The 22,365-nt window shown below is 38.1% G+C and overlaps 1 protein-coding gene across 1 annotated transcript in view; it reads left to right on the top strand.

Moving 5' to 3' along the window:
* The window catches only part of Dnah8 (dynein axonemal heavy chain 8), a 286,408-nt gene continuing 264,043 nt past the window's right edge, over positions 1-22,365 (top strand). Inside the window, exons 1-7 of the mRNA XM_077801771.1 lie at positions 1-282; positions 401-535; positions 6,874-6,958; positions 10,730-10,881; positions 14,088-14,277; positions 14,894-15,057; positions 19,523-19,699. Coding sequence (XP_077657897.1) covers positions 238-282; positions 401-535; positions 6,874-6,958; positions 10,730-10,881; positions 14,088-14,277; positions 14,894-15,057; positions 19,523-19,699 — 948 coding nt within the window. The 5' untranslated portion in view covers positions 1-237. The remainder of the gene's footprint in view (positions 283-400; positions 536-6,873; positions 6,959-10,729; positions 10,882-14,087; positions 14,278-14,893; positions 15,058-19,522; positions 19,700-22,365) is intronic.

Genomic DNA, 22,365 nt, shown 5'->3' with positions numbered 1-22,365 from the left:
GCCCCGCCCCCTCCGACGGGGCAGAATCCCGAAGACGACTTTGACCTCCTCGCGGAGGACGCTGCCCCCTCGGTGAGCGAGGTGAGCGACTATCGCGACCTCATTCCTTCCGACGAAGAGGATGAGGAGGACCAGCAGCCGCGGGTTCGGCCCCGGGCTGCCCCGCGACCCGCCCAGTCGGGCATTTCCGAGGCGCTCTCCCAGTCTTCCCGGCGCTCGTCCAAGTACCGCCGGAGTATGAGCGGCATTCCCAACCTGCAGGAAACGCTGAAGGAGAAACAGGTGGGCTTCCACGGAGATTTTTTTTTTTTTCATGGATAATGCTTTTACTTTAAATGACATTATTTTGGTGGGTCTTCTTGATGACCACAGCTTTGATTCAGTGTTTGCCCTTCTTTAGGCAAGGTTTAGAGATGCCAGGGAAAACCGAAAATCAAAAATTGATCCGACCTACAGATACATATTTGAAATTCTGTCAGCAAAACTTGGCCTGGACCTAGTAACTGTTGAAGAACTGATTTTGGATTGCCCGTCGGTAAGTTGAAGTCTTCTCATTCATTGGGATCCTTGTTATTTTGGGGACTTGGGATGGAACCCCAGGGCCTCCCGCATTCTAAGCTGGTTCTCCAACCCTGAGCCATCTCCGCCTTCATTATTTTCTAGTTGCTCTTTGAGAAGCGGTTGATTTAAAAAAAAAACTGGAAGCATCAACAGGCACCATAAAACATTTAGAAAAATTAGGTCGGAATTTCATGGACTAGAGAAGAAAGTTTTATTTTATGTAATTATAGCCAGTTGCATGATATTTCTAGTCAGGCCTGCTGCTGTGGAGGAAGAAAAGAGAAGCCAGCAACCAGAATTGAGGCTAAAATTCTACCTTGGTTTGGGCTAAAACTGTAACTCAAAATGACTTCAGAAGTTAGAGAGACACTCAAGCACAGGTAGAGCATTTTATAAGTGAAGTTATATGAACTATGTATGTAAGTCATTTTTTTTTTAAAGAGAGAGAGAGAGAATTTTTTAATATTTATTTTTTAGTTTTTGGCAGACACAACATCTATGTATGTGGTGCTGAGGATTGAACCCGGGCCACAAGCATGCCAGGCGAGCATGCTACCGCTTGAGCCACATCCCAGCCCCTGCAAGTCATTTGTATAGAAAAACAAAGTACCAAAATGAGCTAGGGCACAGCACCTATGGTATGAAGATAGTAGAAAAAAATGCGGTGATGACAGATCAGTTACCATGTCTGGATGGTGTCTGTTTTCCTGGAATAATTATTAGCAGTGCCTCCTTTTACTCCTACAAATGTCCCAGTTGTGGAAGATAAATTTATATCGTCATCCTAATTATTATAATGTACGGTAAACTTGTGTCATACTTTCCATCCTGCTAGCTCCATATCCAGTTTTCAATATAACTACCATGAGCTGCTTGGGCTTTTCTCATGCCAGGCGAGCATGCTACCGCTTGAGCCACATCCCCAGCCCCCCCTTTATCTCTTCTTGAACCTTTATGAAAGCTTATTCCTGGCAGTCCCCTGACAGTATGAATGGGATTTCATTTTCCTGCTCCCTTAGTGTGTGGTTCTAACAGTGAGATAGTGATATGATTGATGCAAAGACATTGATAGCTCTAAGCTATAATGACCAAGGACAGAGAATCCATGGAGATATGTACATAACACAAGAAGTGCCACAGCAAGCAACTGGAAGCAGAGTATGGTTTCCTAGATCACCAAAATTCCCTGCTAGAATGTGCCACTGTAGTCAAGGCTGTCTTCATGGGCATGTGGTCTGTGTAGTCACACAGAACCCTGTGCTTGGTTTAACAATCTTTTGCTGCCATTTTGATTTTTTTTTTTTTTTTTTTTTGGTACTGGGAATTGAACCCAGGGGCACTTAACCACTGAGCCACATCCCCAGCCTTTTTAATATTTTATTTAGGGACAGGTTTTCACTAAGTTACTTAGGGTATCACTAAGTTGCTGATGCTGGCTTTGAACTGTGATCTCCTGCCTCAGCCTCCTGAGTCACTGGAATTACAGGTGTGTGCCAAGGGGCCTGGCTCATCTTTAAATTTTTTTTTTTTTTTTTTTTTGGTACCAGGGATTGAACCCAGGGGTTCTTAATCACTGAGCCATATCTCCAGACCATTTGGCATTTTATTTAGAGACAGGGTCTCACTGAGTTGCTTAGTGCCTTGCTTTTGATGAGGATGGCTTTGAACTCGAAATCCCTGCCTCAACCACGTGAGCCACTGGGATTACAGGCTTGGTCCACTGTGCCCGCCCATCTTTAAATTCTAAAACAGGTGGTCCTGCCTTTCATTTTGCACTGGGACTACACAGCCTGTAGCTGGTCCAGACTGTGGATGATACCACAATGTAGTAAGAGGATTTTCTTTGCTATTCTCAAGTTGTGTTTGTTTGTTTTAATGGCTCCCCTTCTCTAATGATTATTTTAGTTCTTTTGTCTGCTTGGTCTTTAAGTAGAAACGATCAGTGCAAAACAATCTTATACACATCCCTGAGATAATGGAAATGAGATGAAGGAGAAACTGATTTCTGAAAAAGTGTTTCTCAATAGGCTTCCTGTCCTGAGGACCATTCTGCATCTGTTTAGGGAGAAAACTAGATGGGTAATCAAGCCAGAAAATTGCTAGGCCATACACTTGGCTACATCCACAACGGAATCCCAGGAGCTCTGCAAATGGTGTAGGCATAGATACTGGGGCCCGGCCATTGCCTTCAAAAGAAGACAACTGCCAGATCTAAGTGGAGGAGGAAGGTACCTGCAGGTCTGGTACTCCTACCTTAAATATTTGCCATCTGGCTTTCTGGGTTGGTGTTCTCTATTTAGAGGAAGTCTTTCTCACTAAGTAGGAGGATAGTCAGGAAGTAGAAATATCATGTGCCTGCAAACCCTTCCATCTGCCATTCCTGGACTATGTCTTGAACTTTGGGTCCATGGAAAGGGAAATATAGACATTAAGAGAAGAACCAGCTAGAAAATGTGTTTCCCTTAAGAGTTGTTTGTGAGTGTACAAAGCCATGGTAGAGAGAAGTTAGCAAAGCAAGGGTAGAAGTCAAACTCTGAGATCCGAGTGCTTATTTAGTTGAAGGGATGAGGTGGGGACATATGATAAATTGGCATCAAGGTGAATAAGAAGTGAATAAGAAGATGGAAGAAGGAACAAGGAGTGTCATGGTTTTGTGTGGTGTGGTTTAAAAAACCTGGTATATGAGCGCATGCTTGTAATCAAGCGGCTCAACAGGCTCAGGCAGGAGGATCTCAAGTTCAACACCAGCCTTAGCAATTTAGCAATGCCCTGTCTCTAAAAAAACATAAAAACGGCTGGGGATGTGGCTCGGTGATTCAACACCTATGGGTTCAATCCCTGATACAAAAAAAAAAAAAAAAAAAGAAAAAAAAAGAAAAAAGAAAAGAAAAAGAAAAAGAAAAAAGAGAAAGAAAGAAAGAAATTAGGTATATGGAATATGGAAAAGATTTTTTTTTGGTATCGGGGATTGAACTCAGGAGCCCTTGAACACTGAGCCATTCCCAGCTCTATTTTATATTTTATTTAGAGACAGGGTCTCACTGAGTTGCTTAGCACCCCACTTTTGCTGAGGCTGGCTTTGAACTCATGATTCTCCTGCCTCAGCCTCCTGAGTTGCTGGGATTACAGGGGTGTGCCACCGCACCTAGCAGAAAAATATTTCTTTCATGTGAAACCTGACATACACTCCAGGGTGAAGGCAGCTCAGTAAAGGCACCCCCAAAAGGTAGCTAACGGAGGGTGTGATGGTTCTTCTGTTTGCCATCAGATCCTTTCTGCCCTTGTCTCTGCCCTGCTCTGTGGCTCAGAGGGCTGAACTGGGCTCCCTTGTTCTCTGGCTTTTACTTGGTTTTGCCACTGAGAGGCTCCAACAGGAGACTGGAGGGCAGAAGGGGAGAGAAACCTGATCACTCCCCACTGGCCACGCTCCTCACTCCCCATAACTACAGCTCCTCTGCTCACACCTTCAGGTCTCAGCCATTTTTAGTTACACCATTCCTTCCTCCCTTTCCTTTCAGGCCTCGGGTTGGAAATGGTTTTCCTCTGTTGTTGCTAGGGCTGTACGTCAGTTACCCTGATCTGGCCTCTAGTTGGGGCCTCTATATTTTAAAGTTTTTTCAAGAACTCTTGTTTGCTAGGACCTGACCAATACAGAGGTTTCAATGACATTGACATTCTTGCTTTTGCCTCTTTCTGTTTTACTGGTCCCTTTGTTAAGTACTGCTGGAGATAATCATTTCCCGGCTTATTTGGCAGTGTTTTCCAAAGTCAAAATGGTAGTGGTAGTGTTGGGGCAGGCCCAAAATAGCAATAGTTAAGCTCCCTTGCCAGGGCTTCCAGGAGGCTATGTGGTGCTTTTAGTGTGTGACCTAGACCATGAATTGGCTATGTTATGGTCAGTTTGTAGTCAAGGCCAGAAACACTCTGATTCAGTGTATGTATTCAAGATCAGAAACATTTGCTTGTGAGCATGTGCCCAGTTATGTAACCAGTTGGCGGTGTGTTTCCTTTTTTTGGCCTGTATATATAAAAAGGCCTATAGAAATGGCTCATGGGGCTGGCTAGGGGCTATCCTCTGAATAAAGGATGATCAATATTCCCACCATGCCTTCTTTCACCTGCTGGATCCCTGAACCTTGATTCTGCATGACAGGTAAGGAGTGCAGATCTGGTGACCAAAGGCTGGGGTCCAGTCTCTCAGGCTTAGTACTGTGATTGAGTGTCATTGAGACCATCACTTAAAATCTTTTTAGTTTTACTTTTCTATAAGAGGGTGTAATAATCCCACCTTTCCTATAGTTCAAAGTTGTAGTGTGGATCAGACAAACTGTTGGCAAAATATTATGAAATACAAGTGCATTTTATTTTTCTTGAGATGGGGAATTTCCCAGGCTAATTTCTATTTCATAGGCATAAGCAATCCTCCTGCTAGCCTCTGGAGTAGCTGGGACTATAGGCATGCACCACCACACCTAGCTAATATAAATGGATTTTAAATTTGCAGTCATGATTTTGACCCACAATAACATTGATTTTGCTAGTCTTATAAGTAACAGTGTATCTAAAAAGCAATGATTCATTGCATTTGGTATTCTGATGTCTTTTTATCATGGTCATGTGCACTACTGTTTTTTTTTTTTTTTTGTATGAGAGATTGAACCCAGGGATGCTTTACCACTGAGCATCCCTATCCTTTTTTTTTTTTTTAACTTTAGACACTTGTCTTTTTTAAAAAATAAATTTATATATTTATCTATTTTAATTGTTGATGGACCTTTATTTTATTCATTTAATTTTATGGTGCTGAGGATCGAACCCAGTGCCTCACATGTGCTAGGCAAGACCTCTAACACTGAGCTATAAAGCCAGCCCCCATCCCCAGCCCTTTTAATTTTTATTTTGAAACAGGGTCTCACTAAGTTCCTTAAGGGCCTTGTGAAACTGCTGAGACTGACCTTGAACTTGCAATCTTCCTGTCTCAGCCTCCCGAGTTGCTGGGATTACAGGCGTGCCCCACCATACCTGGCACGTGCACTACTTTTGAGAATTTTTATGTTTCAAAGCTAAAGGGTCACCAAGAAAAGCTGTACTTCCAGCTTTTGTATCTTGTAGGTTGTAATTATACAAAAATGTTTAAGTTCATGCAAGAGATGGAAGAGCAGAAAATTAGAGGCCAGAGTTATGCACTTCTCTGTGGCTCTATTTCATCTCTTAGGGTAGAGGTGTTCAAATGTGGTCCCAGGACTAGCAGTATCAGCAAGACCTGGAATGTGTTAGACATGCCAACTCTCATGCCCAGACTTTTGTATGTTTTTAAAAATCACTCTGTATGATTTTCTGACACATGCAGATGTTTGAAAACCATCATCCCAAGGGGAGTGGCATTGCTAAACCCGAGATACTTTACCCCAACTGGTCAGTAAATGAAGAAAAACTCTCTGCCCAAGAGAGAGACTTCTTTATGATCAGTGGGACTGAGTGAAGGGGGTATCCTAACTTTGTATGTTTCATATGATATAAAAGCTTATGTGACCTATCTAGTTCTCTACTTGCTAAGATACTATACTGATTCCTCAAAAGATAAAACCTTTGTGCTCATAAATATGAAAGAATCTTATTGTAATTATTTGATTTTTATATTGGTTTGTCTATTATATGAATCAAATTACAATTGTTAAAAATATAATTGATTAAATAACTGGTCAAATGAAACAGTTAATAGGTGAGTTTTCTATTTTCTATGTCAGCTTTTAAAAATAACTTCTCTTAATAATAGTTTCTTATATTTACCTCCATTTGGACTTAATTATCAACTTCTATGACATTCTATGAGGCAGGGTCAAATAAGTGGCTGGCCAGAAAGGTATAGGTAGATATCTAATGTAGGTTCAGAAATTGAATTCACCAAACTAAATAGAAATAAAAGAAAAAAATAGAACTCACTAGGTGGTAGTCCTAGGTACTCAGGAGACTGAGGCAGGAGGACTGCTGACCTCAGGAGTTTGGGGCCAGCCTGGCTGTCATAGTGAGACCCTGTCTTGGAAAGGAAAGAAAAGGAAAGGAATGGAGGGAAGGTAGAGTAGGGAATACACCATATGTTCCGTTGCAATGTTGGAGGTAAATTGTTTTTTATTTTAATCTTGCCTCTGAGGCACCTGCCTCTTGTCCTTTCAATAGAATCTTTGAGCCTTATTTTTCTTCTTTACAAAATGATGTGATTAAGATGTGTGCAATGCCTCCCACAGAGGTTGCTTCATTTTATTTAATCCCCTAGTCATTTATTGATCATCGTTTGTTTCTTTTATTTAACAGCTGGAACCATTTACTCATTTTTTTGAGAAAGGTGGTTGTAAGACATTGAAATTTTTGTACCAGGAAGGAGATGCACCTGGCCTTGGTAAGCATGTTTTATGAGGGTACTGTGCTAGTGATGAGTTAGTGAGTGTTAAAAATGTAGCATGTTTTTTCTCTTCTACCCGCACAATCTTCTATTTTATATATTATTTTTACTAGAAGCTTATGTTAAAAAAAAAGCGTGTCTTAAGAACAGTACAATTTCACCCCCAATTCATATTTCAGACGTTGCTATAATGATGTAAAGAGAAATCTCCTTATAGAAATCATGGCCCTCTATCCGGGAACACACATTTTCACTGGAACTTAATTGCATTTTCCTGGAACAGGTGTAGCCATATTGTTCACGTTTTCAGGTGACTAGAAATGACCATGAAGCCACCCAGAGCCCAGCGGCTGCGCCGTGGTCCTGCCTCAGTGTCTTTTGCTGGCACAGCTGGCAGCGGGGGACATCTAGTTTTCCCCACTGTTCACTTTATACCTAAAATCATTAACATGCAACCAGCTTATTAAACCTTTGTTTTAATGAGTAGGTGTGTGGGCCGTCCTTTTGGACTACTTATCTTCTAAGGACTGTGGATTTACCTTCAATGTGTCCCTCTTATTATTTCTTTATCATTTTCCTCCTCTGCTTGCTTAGCCTAAGCCACTATTTTACGCCTGTTCTAGTATTCTGGATTGAAAATTGATAATATCTCTTATCATATTTTCTCTCTGAGATTCACAAATTCACATTACAGATTCCTGCCAAGTAAGTATTTTTTACCTGCTTTTATTGGCGTGGGTCTAAATCCCCCATTGTCCAAAGCCCACTATAATCTGGGTGCACAGTACTTGTCTAGTCTGATCTAGTCTTGCAGGTGTGAATTTGGTGCTCCCTTTAAGCTACTGTCTTCATTGCTTTCTTACACGCCGAGTCATTTCTAGGCTTCTTTCCCACTCTTCTAACTCCACTTACCTGTTTTCTCACATAGCTTTCTTCTCTCTGATCTTCCTTTAGGTCCCCTCATGCATGCTCTTTCTACATAGCCTTCCTAGAGTGTTCCAACCCATATCTATCACTGTTCTCTAGACTCTTGGGTCATTTAAAGTTTGCATCATAAATACAGTATTTGACTATTTCCTCTAATTATTTAATATACATACGGTCATTCCTCCAAATCTGTGGGTTGTGCACCTTGGTGGTGGTGTGTTTTATTTTGTGGTTCTGGGGATTGAACCCAGGGCCTTGTGTTTCCTAAGCACATGCTCTACCACAGAGCTATGCCCCAGTCTGTGTTCTGCACTTTGGATTCAAAAATCATAACTCTACTAAACATGTACAGACTTTTTCCTTGTCATTATTCCCTAAATCATCAGTGTAACAACTATTTATATAGCATTGACACTGGATTAGGTATTATACATAATCTAGAGATGATTTAAAGTCTATGGGAGAATGTAGGTAGGTTATATGCAAAGACTATGCTATTTTATAAAAGAGACTTGAGTACCTGTGGATTTTGGTGTCCTTGGGGGTCCTAAGATACCAAAGGACAACCATAAATCCTGCTTCTCTAACAAAATAATGTAAACTCACAATTAGTGTCTAGATCTACTCTATAGATTCTCTGTTTATCACAGTTCTTATCCTGGGGACCTGTATTTTTATAATTCATTAAAAATGAAAACAATAGTTGAAAATTATAGAAAGATAAGAAAATATCTAAAATTAGAAGAAAAATAAAAACTACCTACAGTCCTGCTCGGTAGGAGAAAACACTGTTAATTCCTTGATGAATATTCCTCTGTAACTGCTTTGGTATATACCCATATTTTACAAAAATGGGATCCAACTCTATGTATTATTCTAGAGTGGCTTTTAAAATTTGATAATATTATCTTATCTGTGCCAATAAATACATTTCTACAATTAAATTTTTAATGGTTTCATTTCATGAAGCTGATGTTGCTATAATTTTCAAAACTGATCTCCTATTACAATTTAGTTGTTTATTATAAGTTTTGTTCCTTTAAATGATGCCTCAATGAACATTCATTGAAGCTAAATCTATGTGGACGAGAAAGACATTCTAGGAAGAAACCTCACAGGGAAAATTGCAAGATCAAGGTAGACATATTTTTAATTATTATTTTCATTACTTATACAAGTAATTATTTATAAGTTTATTAACTATTTCACTACATATCTTATATGCATTTGTTAACATACAAATGCTTATTATAATTTAAAAATGAATCTCAGCAACACATTTTATTTATTTTTTACATTTTATTCTTGACTGGATTTTTGCACTTGCTGGTGTACCCTAGACATTTTCCATGTCATTACTTATTTCCCTCATTTGAACAAACTATATACAGTATTTCATTACAGCCGTACTGTGAGTTTTAGAAATCATTCCCCTCTTGGTGGTCTATCCATCCACCTTTTCAGGAAAGATCAAGCTTGTCTTATCAGCTAGAAACTATGTCACATAGCTACTCAAGGGACTAGGGAACTAGGAAAGTAGTTTTCTCCCTGGGAATGCACACATTGCTGAACAGAACAAAATATGCTCTCTCAGCAAGGAAAAAGAGGAGGAATAAAAGGGGAGTTGCAATCTCTGTGAATGGGCATTTGGGCTGTTAGGTTGCTACAGGCATATGGTATGTCCTTTGGCCTCTGCAAGTAACAGAAATTGACTTTGGCCTATTCAAGCAAGACCAGAATTTCAGTTCACATAATTTAGATCTAGTTGAACTACAGTTAGGCCTTGGCAAGGATAGGAATAGAACATTTCCATGGATCTCAGGGCAATTTCTTTAGAATTCCTCACCAGATTAATATCTCTCAAATCTCATTTTTGCTTTGTGGGTCTCATTTGAAGGTTTACATTCTTGCATGGCATAGCATTAGTCTGGGATTTTCACATTCCTATCTCTGTAGGGGACTGGGACTGGTGTCCTCTAGAGAGCAGAGGGACAGCCACCCCAAACCCAAAGGAAGAAACTGAGCAGTTAAAACACTTTTGTGGTTTTGTTATGGATATTTTGCATTTTTTAAAAAAAATCCCATTTAAAAATGGTTATTTTGTAAATATTAGTTTTGCAAATTTTGTAAAATGTTTTATAAATTTTATAAATGTTTTTACAAATTAATAGTCATCAGTCATCTGTCAGAATTTTTACGTTTTAATGTTTTTTTATTTTTTATTTTATTTTATTTTTTTTTTAAGAGAGAGTGAGAGAGGGAGAGAGAGAGAGAGAGAGAGAGAATTTTTTAAATATTTATTTTCTAGTTTTCGTCAGACACAACATCTTTGTTTGTATGTGGTGCTGAGGATCGAACCCGGGCTGCACGCCGCTTGAGCCACATCCCCATGTTTTTTTAAATTAAAGAATTATAATTAAATGTTTAATTTTTGTTGAAATCAATTGAAGAAAGGATTTAATATAAGTTGGTTTCCATGAGTGTATTTAGTAGAGGTACTGGACCTTCCTCAGAGAGTCAGTAAAGGCTCCCTGAGATGGTGGCATTTCAGATGAGATCTTAAAGAATAGCAGTTTGATAGGCAAAGTACTCAGGGTGGGAGGGGAAGAGTGTGTGTAAAGGCCCTGAGGCCAGACCAAAAGGAGTATTAGTGTGGAGTTCAGGAAAAGGCACCAGAAAAGACTGCAATTTAAGAAAGCAATTATTGACATCTTTTGATAAGACAAAAAAAATTGGAAATTTCTTACAACAGAGTTAAACAATGGTATTAAGAGTCTCAGGATGTTACTACACTTGATCCATTATGTGATCTTTTGCTAAGTTCTTGACTTTTGTTTTCAGAATGTGGTCGAACTATTCCTGGAATAACCAAAGGGTCAAAAATGATGAGATTGTATATAGACAGCACCGCCCCAGACAGTCTAAAAGGACTGTGTTTGTTTTTTGTTCGCTGTAATAATGACGTGGCTATAAATAGTAAAAATATCCATGAGGTATGTTTGAATTTTTTTCCCCAAAGATATAGTTAAACACTGCTGTATTTTCATATCACATTTTGCTTTATTTTGCTGTCCTTTTCTATATGTTGGTCTGAATCGAGTTCCAAGAAAATAATATATTCATCTATTTAAAGACACAGAGAAATGAGCTCTAATAGAGAGTAATTATATTTGTCTTTCAGTCACTGTTTTTAAAATGCATGAATGAAAATTCTGTTTCTTGTAGATGGTGTACAAATAAATTCTACCCTTATGTTCACCAGGAACACATTTTATTCTGTGTCACATAATTTTTAGTTACTTAACATCCCTGACACTCAATATCTCAGCTCTTTTTTAAAAAATATTTTTTAGTGTTGATGGACCTTTTATTTTATTCATTTATTTATATGCAGTGCTGGGAATTGAACCCAATGCTTCACACATGTGAGGCAAGCACTCTACCACTGAGCCACAATCCCAGCCCCAATATTTCATCTCTTTACTGTTGCAGAAGAAGAGAGAATTGACCTAGAGCCTGGGCATTGCTAACCTAGTCCTGACAAGGCAGTCCATGAGAATGGGAAAAATGAGACTTTTGGTTACCTAGACCCAAATTTGCCTCCAAGTTCCCACTGGTGGTGCATTCTTTGGCAAGTTGCTCAACCTTTCTCTGACTCAATTCTCTACATTTTCAAATTGGGAATAATAATACCCATCTCAAGGACTATTATGAAACCAAATAATATGTGAATTCTTATTACTTCACCTGCCATACCATAGACTCTCAACAAATATGAGTTCTCTTTATTATTCTGATAGTTTTAATACCTTTTACAAATGGGAAAGGTAACTGAAATGCAATCTTAATTTAGCTTCTTTTCTGTAGATATTTTATTGCACCTTTCATGGCTGACGTGACTGTTCTTGTTAGCATTTTTCATAAGTAATCTTTCCTTTTTCTTCCCACCTGCTTTCCTCTTTGTCTTTGAAGTCCTGTGTTTCCACCGTGATGTGTCTATGTGTGATAGTTTCTTCAGTGTGTCTTCCATTTCACTAATTCTCTTTTCAACTTGTCCATGGTTTCGTCTGTCCTTTTAAATTTATTATTATTATGGTGCCAGGGATCAATCACAGGGCCTTGTTCACGCTAGGCAAGTGCTCAACTACTGAGCCACATCCCAGCCCTGTTCTTTTTTTGTACTTTAGTCTTTGTTTTATCACAGTCACATGTGCACTTAGTATAAAAAAGGAAGAAGTGCAACACTAACCTCTGTGCCACTCTCTAGAAGCAATTCTTAAACTCTTTTAGCAGGTTCTTCTCTTTACTTCCTATCTCTAAATAATTTGCTCTGACAATGTACGCATTATCTGTGGACTTTTTTTTTTTTCCCTCTTTTTGGTACTGGGGATTGAATCCAGAGGTACTTTACCACTAAGCCACCTCTCCAGCCTTTTTTATTTTTTAATTTGAGACAGGGTCTCACTAAATTGCTTAGGGCCTTGCTAAATTACTGAGGCTGGCCTCAAGCTTTTAGTTCTCCTGCCTTAGCCTCCAGAGTTATTGGGATTACAGGTGTGCACCATTGCACCCAGTTATCTGTGGACTTTTCTCTATAGAAGATGAGCATTTAGCTCCTTTTTACACTTTAGCCCCCTCCCTTATTTCCCCATTCCTCCATTCTAAACGTTATGTATTTTATGCTGCATAGCTCAATATTTGTATCATTATAACCATGCAAATAACACAGCAGAGACATGTAGTATACTAGTGGTTCTTAAAGTGTTACCCAAGACCTTTTCAGGGGATCTGTGAACCAACTTTTATCATAATACTAAGATTCTACTTGCCCTTTTTACTGTGTTAACAATTGGTGGTGCAGAAACAATGGTGCAAAAAACTGCTGCCACCTTAGCAAGAATCAAGATAATGGCACCCACCTATATTAGTAGTCATTATAGTCTTCATTATTACTGTAGTAGTTCACTTTTGTTAGTACAACAAAATACCTGAGGCAACTAAATTATAAAGAGAAAAGGTTTATGTCGCTCACAATTTTGGAGGTTCAAGTCCAATACTGGGCAGCCCTGTTGGTTTGGTCCTCTGGTGAGGGTGCCAGATGGCAAAAGCAAGAGTACATATAAAGCAATCATGTCTCAAGCTAAAAAGGAGAGAGAGAGAGAGAGAGAGAGAGAGAGAGAGAGAGAGAGAGAGAGAGAGAGAGAAAGAGAAATATATATATAGAGAGAGAGCAGAAGAGGACATGTGGGGGCCCGTATCCCTTTTGAGGGCATACCCTCAGTGACTTAAGGACCTCCCTCTAGGCCCCATCTCCCAAAAGTTCTTACTATCTCCCAGTAGTGCCACTCTGAGGACCAGGGCCTGAACATATGGACCTTTGGGGGACATTCCCCATATTCATAGTTAAAAAAAATAAGCAGCCAATTTCCAGTGGCCCTATATGAGCCTTTGTGTGTGTGTGGGTGTGTGTATCAGGGATTGAATTTAGGGGCACCCAACCACTGAGCCATATCCCCAGCCCTATTTTGTATTTTATTTAGAGACAGGGTCTCACTGAATTGCTTAGTGCCTTGTGATTGCTGAGGCTGGCTTTGAACTTGTGATCCTCCTGTCTCAGCCTCCCAAGCTGCTGGGATTACAGGCATGCGTCACCATACCTGGCTGAGCCTTTTAGTCTTGATTTATTGGTTTGGGAGTTCTAGCTTATTTAATTTATATTAATTGAGATGTCACACTCTTGGGTAGTGGGTTTTTGGTTTCTGGGCTCTTGATTTCTTGTGACCAGTAAATTTTTTACCCTTCAAAATCCTGGACAGAGGGCTGTTTTTTTGTTTTTATTTATTTATTTAATTTATTTATTTTTGCTGTCTCTTGGCTGGATAAAGTTTTCATGCCTCTTTCAGCTGAGGACTCCTTCATGCAGGAGGCTCTGTTGCAAACCCCTGACAGTTCACAGGTCCAGGCAGAGGCTTGCTCTCCAGGCAGAATCTCCATAAAGAGCTAACTTGTGAATGGTCAGAATGGGGCAGGAGCCAAGTTTGCTGGTTTTAAAGCTCTAATATTCATAACCACATAAGCTTTCCTAATAGTTTACAAGCTGTCTTGTGTATTGCAGTAAGAAATAGATGGTGATTTTTAGTTTTTTAATGGACTTAGCATATGAAATTGCATTTGAACATCACCCTCTCCCCCTTTTCAGGAAGTACTATTTACTGTTTTGGATGCATCAGAAGGACTCTTGAACGGGATCAAGAACATGATGTCAAGTATATTTCTACCAGCTATTCATTCCACGAGCAACTGGGGTGCTTTAAACCAGTCCAAGCAGGAAGAATCTGAAAAGCATATTTTCACTGAAACCCTCAATAGGTACCTTTCATTTTTAGATGGTTAGTATAAATTTTTTGTTCACTACTAAAAATGAGTAAATTATGTTGTTAAGAAAACATTAGTGGGAGCTGGGGCTTAGCCCAGTGGCAGAGTGCTTGCCTAGCATGTGTGAGGCACTGGGTTGTATCCTTAACACCACTTAAATGTAAACAAATAAAATAAAGCCATGTTGTCCATTTACAACTACAAAAATAAAAAAGAAAAAAGAAAACATTAGTGAATACGTTTTCATCTTGAAAGAAGATGTTAATCAAAGTAAGTATGAGACCTATTTTATGATTTGTATGAAATAATAAAATCCCTAATTTCCAGGAATGTGTTTTAAAAAATTTTCCATTATAGTAGGAGGAATTTTTTGTTACATTCTTAATAAAAAACTTTTCAGCATCTTTAAAAATACATGCTTTATTATGAAATCTTTAAAATGTGTATTTCTATCATTTAATATTATATATTATACTTATGAGGAAATCAAGTCACAATCTAATGATCAATTAGAGATATATTTCTAAAAAGTATTAGATCTTTAACATTTTAGCAATTACAGCTGGAAAGCACACATTGACATTTAACAAAACATTATGTACTTTTCTTGATATTATTTGTCTCCATTAGGTGCCAGAATAAGTATTGAGGGGACAGTGATGTTAAAGAAGATAGACAATATTGATTTTTCCAAATTGCATACCTTTGAAGAAGTGACGGCGGCAGCTAGCAATTCGGAAACTGTCCGTCAGCTAGAGGAGGTACTGATGATATGGTACAAACAGATCGAACAGGTGAGTTCACTCAAGTCATTCCACCTGGAGTCTCAGTTGTCCCATGCACCTAGCCATGTTGCATTTTGTCTCTAAGAGTAAGGGAAGAGGAGCTCGAAATCTTCTTCTAGATTCTGTTCCGAAACTCAGCCTGTTGTTGGCTCTGGAGCAAAACCATTGTTCTTTGTGGACCACTTAAAATCAATTTTAGATATTTCTCCCTTTAAAGGGGAAATGAAATCATGAGGGATAGCCAGCATTTATCCCCAACAATTTGTTTATTGTCATACTCTCTGTGAAATAGAGAGGGAGAGGACATAATGATGAGCCACTGTACTAGACAAAAATAAATGCCTCTTTGTTGATCAGTGGAGTCACCTGTGTTGTCACAGAGGTTCAGACTATGCTTGCTCCTATGAGTATTGGAGGCACATCTGCAGTTCTCTGGTCAAAAAAAAAAATCTCTCTAGCCACAGGAAAAGCAATAGTAGGAGTAGAATGCAGGTCAAAATTATGAGAGACTTGGACTCACACTGCAAATAATGCAAAAACACAAAATCCAAATGATAACAACCAAAACCCAAAACAAAAAATTAACCCAGACATCATGCAATTTCCCTAAACTGAAAGAGGCCCCTGGGAGTGGACTCAGATCTATGGTTCATAAGCACAGTGGAACCAGAGAAGAAAATCTTCAGGTACCTGAAGAGAGAAAAGCAGGAGAGAAAGCAGGAGGAGGAAGAAAGCATTTCTAAATTTGACCCTTTTTAGAACTGTGCAGGAGGTGCAGTTGGGGTAGCAAAAACTGGAGGCCTTGGAAGCTCCTTAGGAGAGCCTGGAATGCTGACCCAGAGCACTGGCCAGAGCCCTTGCCCCAGAATTTGCTTCCAGGTTGAAGCAGGCAGTTGCCCACCAGAGGACCCCCCTGCAGGGTCTCCTGTACTATTGGAGGAGTGTCTGGGTTGGGCTGACTTCTTCACATGCTGGAAAACAGAACCATCATGACTGAATCACTTCCTGAAGTCCTCACCTCCAAAGACTGTCACACTAGAGAGTAGGTTTCAGTAGGTGAGTTTTGGGGGCATACACATTCAATTTAGCAATATCTTAGGAATCATTTTATAACCCCCCCCCCCAATTCAACATTTTCTTTCATTCATTCATGTTGGTACAAGCAAATTGAATTCATTCACTTAACTGCGGTCTGGTATTCCTCTATGAATAAACCTTAGTTTTATTATGTAGACTTTCAGACACATAGGAGAAATTTAAATTATTTCTGTATTTAAGGAGGTAGAGAAATTTATTTATTCATTCCCCTGGGAAGAGGACTGTTTGTACTCTTCCTGTTACAAAAAACAATAACACATATTATTGTTCTAGGGCTTCTTTAGACATGTTCAGGAGTTTCTCAATGGGATTGCTGGGAACATTTGCATACAGATCTTTCATTGGCTATTACCAAACTTCCCAAATAGTGGTTATATATACATAACGTGGAAGTTCTAAATAATATATATATATATGTGTGTGTGTATATATATATATATATATATATATATATAAATACAAATATATAAGTATAAATATACATATAAATATATAAATATAAATATAATACACACACACACACACACATACACACATACACACATACACAGACACCATCCTGGGGATTGAATGCAGGGACACTTCATTACTGAGCTACATCCCCAGCTCTTTTCATTTTTTAGTTTGAGAAGGGGCCTTGCTAAGTTGCTGAGCCTGGCCTTGAAATTATGATCCCCTGCTTCAACCTCCTAAGTAGCTGGGATTACATGCTTGAGTCACTGCATCAGATTTAGTTTATATTTTTTTTTTTACAGAAGCTTCTGAGTGTTCTCATTTCTTCAAAGCTTTGATTACATCTGGGACTGTCAGGTTTTTAACTGTTGCTGGTATATGGGGTGTGAGATGGCATCTTGACTGACTTTGTATTATCCCGAATACTGTTGATGTGGAGTGTGTTTAATGGCTGTGTAGGCTTCCTCTTTGTTGAGTGGCCTGCCCTGTGCTTGGCTCAGTTTTCTTTTGGATTGTTGGATGTTATCTTATTGAAGTGCTGGAGTTTAAGTAATATCTTCCAGTAATATCCTTGGTTGGTCTCCACTGTGCCGTGTCTTTCATTTGGTGTGGTGTCTTTAGAAATGTGGAAGTTTTAAATTTTAATGTAGTTAAGTGGTTATATATTACAACTGGCAATCCAGCCTCAATTGAGCTACCTCCAGTGACTAGGAACTTCTATATATTTATTTTTATTTTTTCCTTTTTTTTGATTTTTTTTATTATTAGTTGTTCAAAACATTACAAAGCTCTTGACATATCTATATTTTTTTGTATTTTATTTAGGAATCCTTTTCTAGTGCTATGAAGATTTTCTCCTAAATTATTTATTTAAATAATGAAATGTAATGCAAAGATGAATACAATAAAAGAGACAAATTGTAAAATTAACACCTGTGGGGCTGGGGCTGTAGCTCAGTGGTAAAGCGTCTGCTTCAAATGTGTGAGGCAAAGGGTTCAATCCTCAGCATCACATAAAAATAAATAAAGATACTGTGTGTTTATCTAAAATTAAAAAATATTAAAAAAAGAAAAACTTAACACCTGTGTAAACTTTGCTCAGGTTAAAGAAATAGAACATTCTACTGGGTAATCCCAACCTCTTGGGAGGCTGAGTCAGGAGGATGGAAAGTTTGAGGCCAGCCTGGGCAATGGAGAGAAAGAAACAGAACATTCCCAGCACCTTGTCTTCCTCTTCCCAGTTTTAAATACCGTTTCTTTCCCCATTGTGACTGTATCTTGACAGTTACGATATTCAATTCTTTGCCTTTCTTTATAGTTTTACCCTTACTTTATATAGAAATTTAACCATTTCATCTTATTTTATATTTTGTGATGTTGGGGACAGAATCCAGGGTACATGCATTAGGCAGGTGTCCCACCACTGAGTTACATCTGTAGTCCTTCTGATTTTATTTCTTACATTCAGTTTTTTAGTCTGCCTGGAGTTATTTTTGTGTGTGTGGGCATGTGTGCGTGATGTGAAGTAGGAATCCAATTTTGACTTTTTTCACAGTTAGCCAGACATCCCAATTTAATATCCTCTGTTAAATTGCTTATTTAACAGTCCATTCTTTCCTTAAAGATGTCTATTACCTCAAAATACACTCTACTATCATGTCTAAAATTTGTAATATCACCTCTGTCTATATTGTTTTATTTTTAAATTTTATTGGTGCATTATAATTATACATATGGTGGAATCTGTTATTATATATTTGTACATATACACAATATAACAATATAACTTAGTTTCATTCTATATCAAGTTTTTGCTCTTCTGTCTGTCCCACTGGTCTGTTTATTTGTTTTGTAGACTCATACCATGCTGCTTTAATTTCTGGAGCTTTTACAAATCAACACTTTGGATGTCAAATTTCTTTGCTTTTTTTTTAAAATTCAAAATTGCATTGATTATGTCTGCAAATTGTTCTTCCAAATCTGAAGATTGGGTTGTCAAGTACCATGAACAACTCTTGAGATTTTTGATTGGAATTTCATTGAATGTGTATATTCCTTTAGAGAAAACTGGCTTCTTTATATTATTGAATTTTTCCACCCATAAACATGTCTCTCACTTATTTAGGTCTTCTTTTATGTTCTAAATGTAGTGTTCTTATTGTCCCAGAAAGGTCTTACACATTTTTTGTTAGATATTTCTAAAAAAAATTATCATTGCAATTATTTGCTGTTGCAGATGGTATCTTTTTAGAAATTACATTTCAGATGGCTATATGGTTTGTGAAAAAGTGCTACTGGTTTTTATGCAGAGGTACAACAACCCTACTGAATATTTCACTTTTAATGATTATTAAGGATTTATATTTAATATTCTTAACATTTTAAAGATATAGCCAACCATATTATCTGCGATTATGCCCTTTTAAAAAATTTCCAATCAGTAATGCCTTTTGTTTACCTACCTTTTTCTGGCACTTCCTTTACCAGGTGGAATGGAAGTGGGTGGTGATAGTGGCAAACTTGCCCTATCACAGTTTCACCTTTATGATGTTTGTGATGTTTGCTGGCGTTTTCAATAGATACTACTTATCATGTTCAAAAAGTTCCTTTCTCCTCTCTGCTTGCTAAGTTCTTTTTGTTAATTTTTTCTGGTTGTATTTGGACACAATACCTTTATTTTATTTATTTTATTTTTATTTCTATGTGATGCTGAGGATCGAACCCAGCACCTAGCATGTGCTAGGCAAGCACTCTACCGCTGAGCCACAACCCCAGCCCCATGCTTGCTAAGTTTTTAAACATTATTCAGAGTTACTATTATTTATACTTTTGGTTTTTTTCAAAAGATGCAGTGAGATTTTAACCAAGAAGAATATATCATTTCTGTATTCCATATATATGTGTATACATATTTAAATTGCAGGTGCTTATTGAGAGCGAGCAGATGAGAAAAGAAGCTGACGACTCAGGTCCACTCACCGAGTTGGAACACTGGAAACGGATGTCAGCCAAGTTCAACTATATCATTGAGCAGATTAAAGGGTCAAGTTGTAAGGCTGTCATAAATGTGCTGAACGTTGCGCACTCCAAACTGTTAAAGGTAAAAGGCCTTTTAGTTTACATTTTGGTATAATTCAGAACAACTGAACAGAAAATTACCTTTATTGAACTGCTTATTTTTAAAAAAATTTAAATCAAGACATAACATTTATATATTTTTATGGGATACATTATGGTAATTCAATACATGTATGCAATGTGTAATAAGTCGGTAAAAAACATTTCCATGACTTCCAACATTAATCCTTTTTATGTGTTGAGAATTTTCTACTCATTTTGAAGTACAACGTAGATTGTTTTAATCAGTAGTTAACCCTACTATGTTAGAAAAACCAGAATTGATTTCTCCGGTCTTATTGGCCTTCTTCCTATCCTCTCTCCATGCTGTTCCATTCCTCTCCCAGATCAAAGTGATTCTTAACATAATGTACCGGAATTATATATTTAGAAGTGTTAAGCTTTGAGTGAAGCTTTCTCATGTGCCACAATCATTTCCATCAGAGGAAGTGAAGACACATTTCTCAATATTTTGTGCACCAATTTTGAAAGAGCTACCTTTAGAGTGATTGCCAGAAAAGAAATGATCACGTTTCTTTTAAAAATTGTTTTAGAGCTGGGTATAGTGGTCTTAAAAATACAAAGAGCTGCGGGAAGAGCTAAGTGGTTAAGCACTCCTGGGTTCAATCCTCAGTGCTGTGAAAATTAATTACATCATTTCTAATTTTTAAATTGTCATACCATATTATTTAATTAGTAAATATCACACTGTATCAATCTTTAATTACCCCCTCCCTACACCCCAGTAGTAAATCTTGGAAATGTACACCTATTAGATCCAGCTATATAATTTTTCCAAAATGTTCATGTATCTGGTCATTTTTTAGTGAACAAATTTTCCTTCCTCTTTCCCTATCCCTTCTTTCCTCTTCATTTTTTCAGCAGCTTTATGATATACGTCACATACATTCATCATTTGATGTGTACAATTTGGTGATTTTTAACATTCACAGAGTTATGTAACCACAATAAATTTTAATATATTTTTTTAAGAATATATTTTTAGTTGACAATGGACCTTTATTTTTATTTATGTGTGTGCTGAGAATCAAACTCAGGGCCTCACACATGCTAGGTAAGCGCTGTACCACTGAGCCACAACCCCAGCCCCAATTTTAACACATTTGTTTCACCTTAAAAAGAAACTCCATACCCTTCACCTGTTACCTCCCCATCTCTAACCTTCTGCTCCCAGCCCCAAATGACTTCTAATCTATTTTGTGGCTCTACAGATTTCCCTCTACTGGACATTTCAGAAGTCATATAATATATGGACTTTTGTTACTGAATTCTTTCATTTGTGTTACTCAAGAGTAATCCATGTTGTAGAATGTATCAGTGTTTCATTTCTTTTCATAGCTGAGTAATGTTCTGATGTATGGATAGTATTACATTTTGTTTATCAGTTTATGGACATTTGAGTTGTTTCCACTTTTTGGTTGTTATGAATAATGCCTCTGAACATTCATGTACAACCTTTTGGGTGGACATATTTTGTCATTTCTCCTGAATATATACCTAGAAATAGAATTTCTTGGTCAAATGGCAACTCTACGTTTAACTTATATAGGAAAATGATTCCTTTTCTATGTGTACATAAACATTGCCACAATTAAATGTTTTGTATATACATATGCAAATATTTCCCCAGGGTAGATCCACAACTTCTTCAATATTTATTATCAGTTAAAAACTTTCTTTTTTTGCTGGTTATGGTGGTGTATGCTTGTCATCCCAACTATTTGGGAGGCTGAGTTAAATTCAAAGCCAGCCTGGGTAAGTTAGAGGTGATGTGCCCTTCTCAGTGTGTCAAATTGAGAGTCCATGATATCCATGTGTATTAGGGTTCTCTATAGGAACAGAATCAACAGGAAGTATAATTATAAAAAGGGGAGTTATTAGGTTGGCCTACACGACCAGTGCTGGATAGTCCACAATGGCCGTCTGCAGGCTGCAGAGCTGGAAGAACCAGGAGCCACACAGCCCAAGAGTCTGAAGCCCCAAGAAGGATCAATTGTGCTATCCTAGTCCAAGACCAAAGGCTTCTGGAGAATCACTGGCAGAGTCCACTTTGGAAGAGTGAAGAAGTGAGAGTCTGATATCCTCGGAGGATCCCAGTAGCAATCAAGAACCTGGTCAAGAAGAATGGACTTGCATCTGCTGCTGCTTGTTCTTTCAAATTCTATTCCATCCAAGTCATCATCCTGTTGGTTGATGCTGCCACACTTAGGGAGGGTCTCCATTTCAGTTGGCTATCCCACATGCCAGTCTTTCCTAGACACACCCTCACCAACGCATCCATATTCCTCTTAATCCTTGGCATCTCTTTTTTAAAAAAATAATTATTTTTTAGTTATAGGTGACATAATGTCTTTATTGTACTTTATGTGGTGCTGAGGACTGAACCCAGTGCCTCACTCATGCTAGGAGCACTCTGTACCTCTGAGCCACAATCCCAGCCCAATCCTTGGCATCTCTTAATCCAATCAAATTGACAATTCAAATTAACCATTGCAACATGTGTCTTATTGCTGGTGATTTAACCTTGACATTTGGTTAAGGTGGAGTCTGACATGTTTCTGTATTATATATCTATTATTTTGGGTGGAAATAACTTGATGTTACATAAATATCTTGCCTGGGTAAATC

This window comes from Urocitellus parryii, chromosome 8, assembly GCF_045843805.1.
Source record: "Urocitellus parryii isolate mUroPar1 chromosome 8, mUroPar1.hap1, whole genome shotgun sequence".
Lineage (NCBI taxonomy): Eukaryota > Metazoa > Chordata > Mammalia > Rodentia > Sciuridae > Urocitellus > Urocitellus parryii.
Note: the sequence above shows the minus strand (reverse complement) of the source record. Positions and strands in the feature narration are given on the sequence as shown.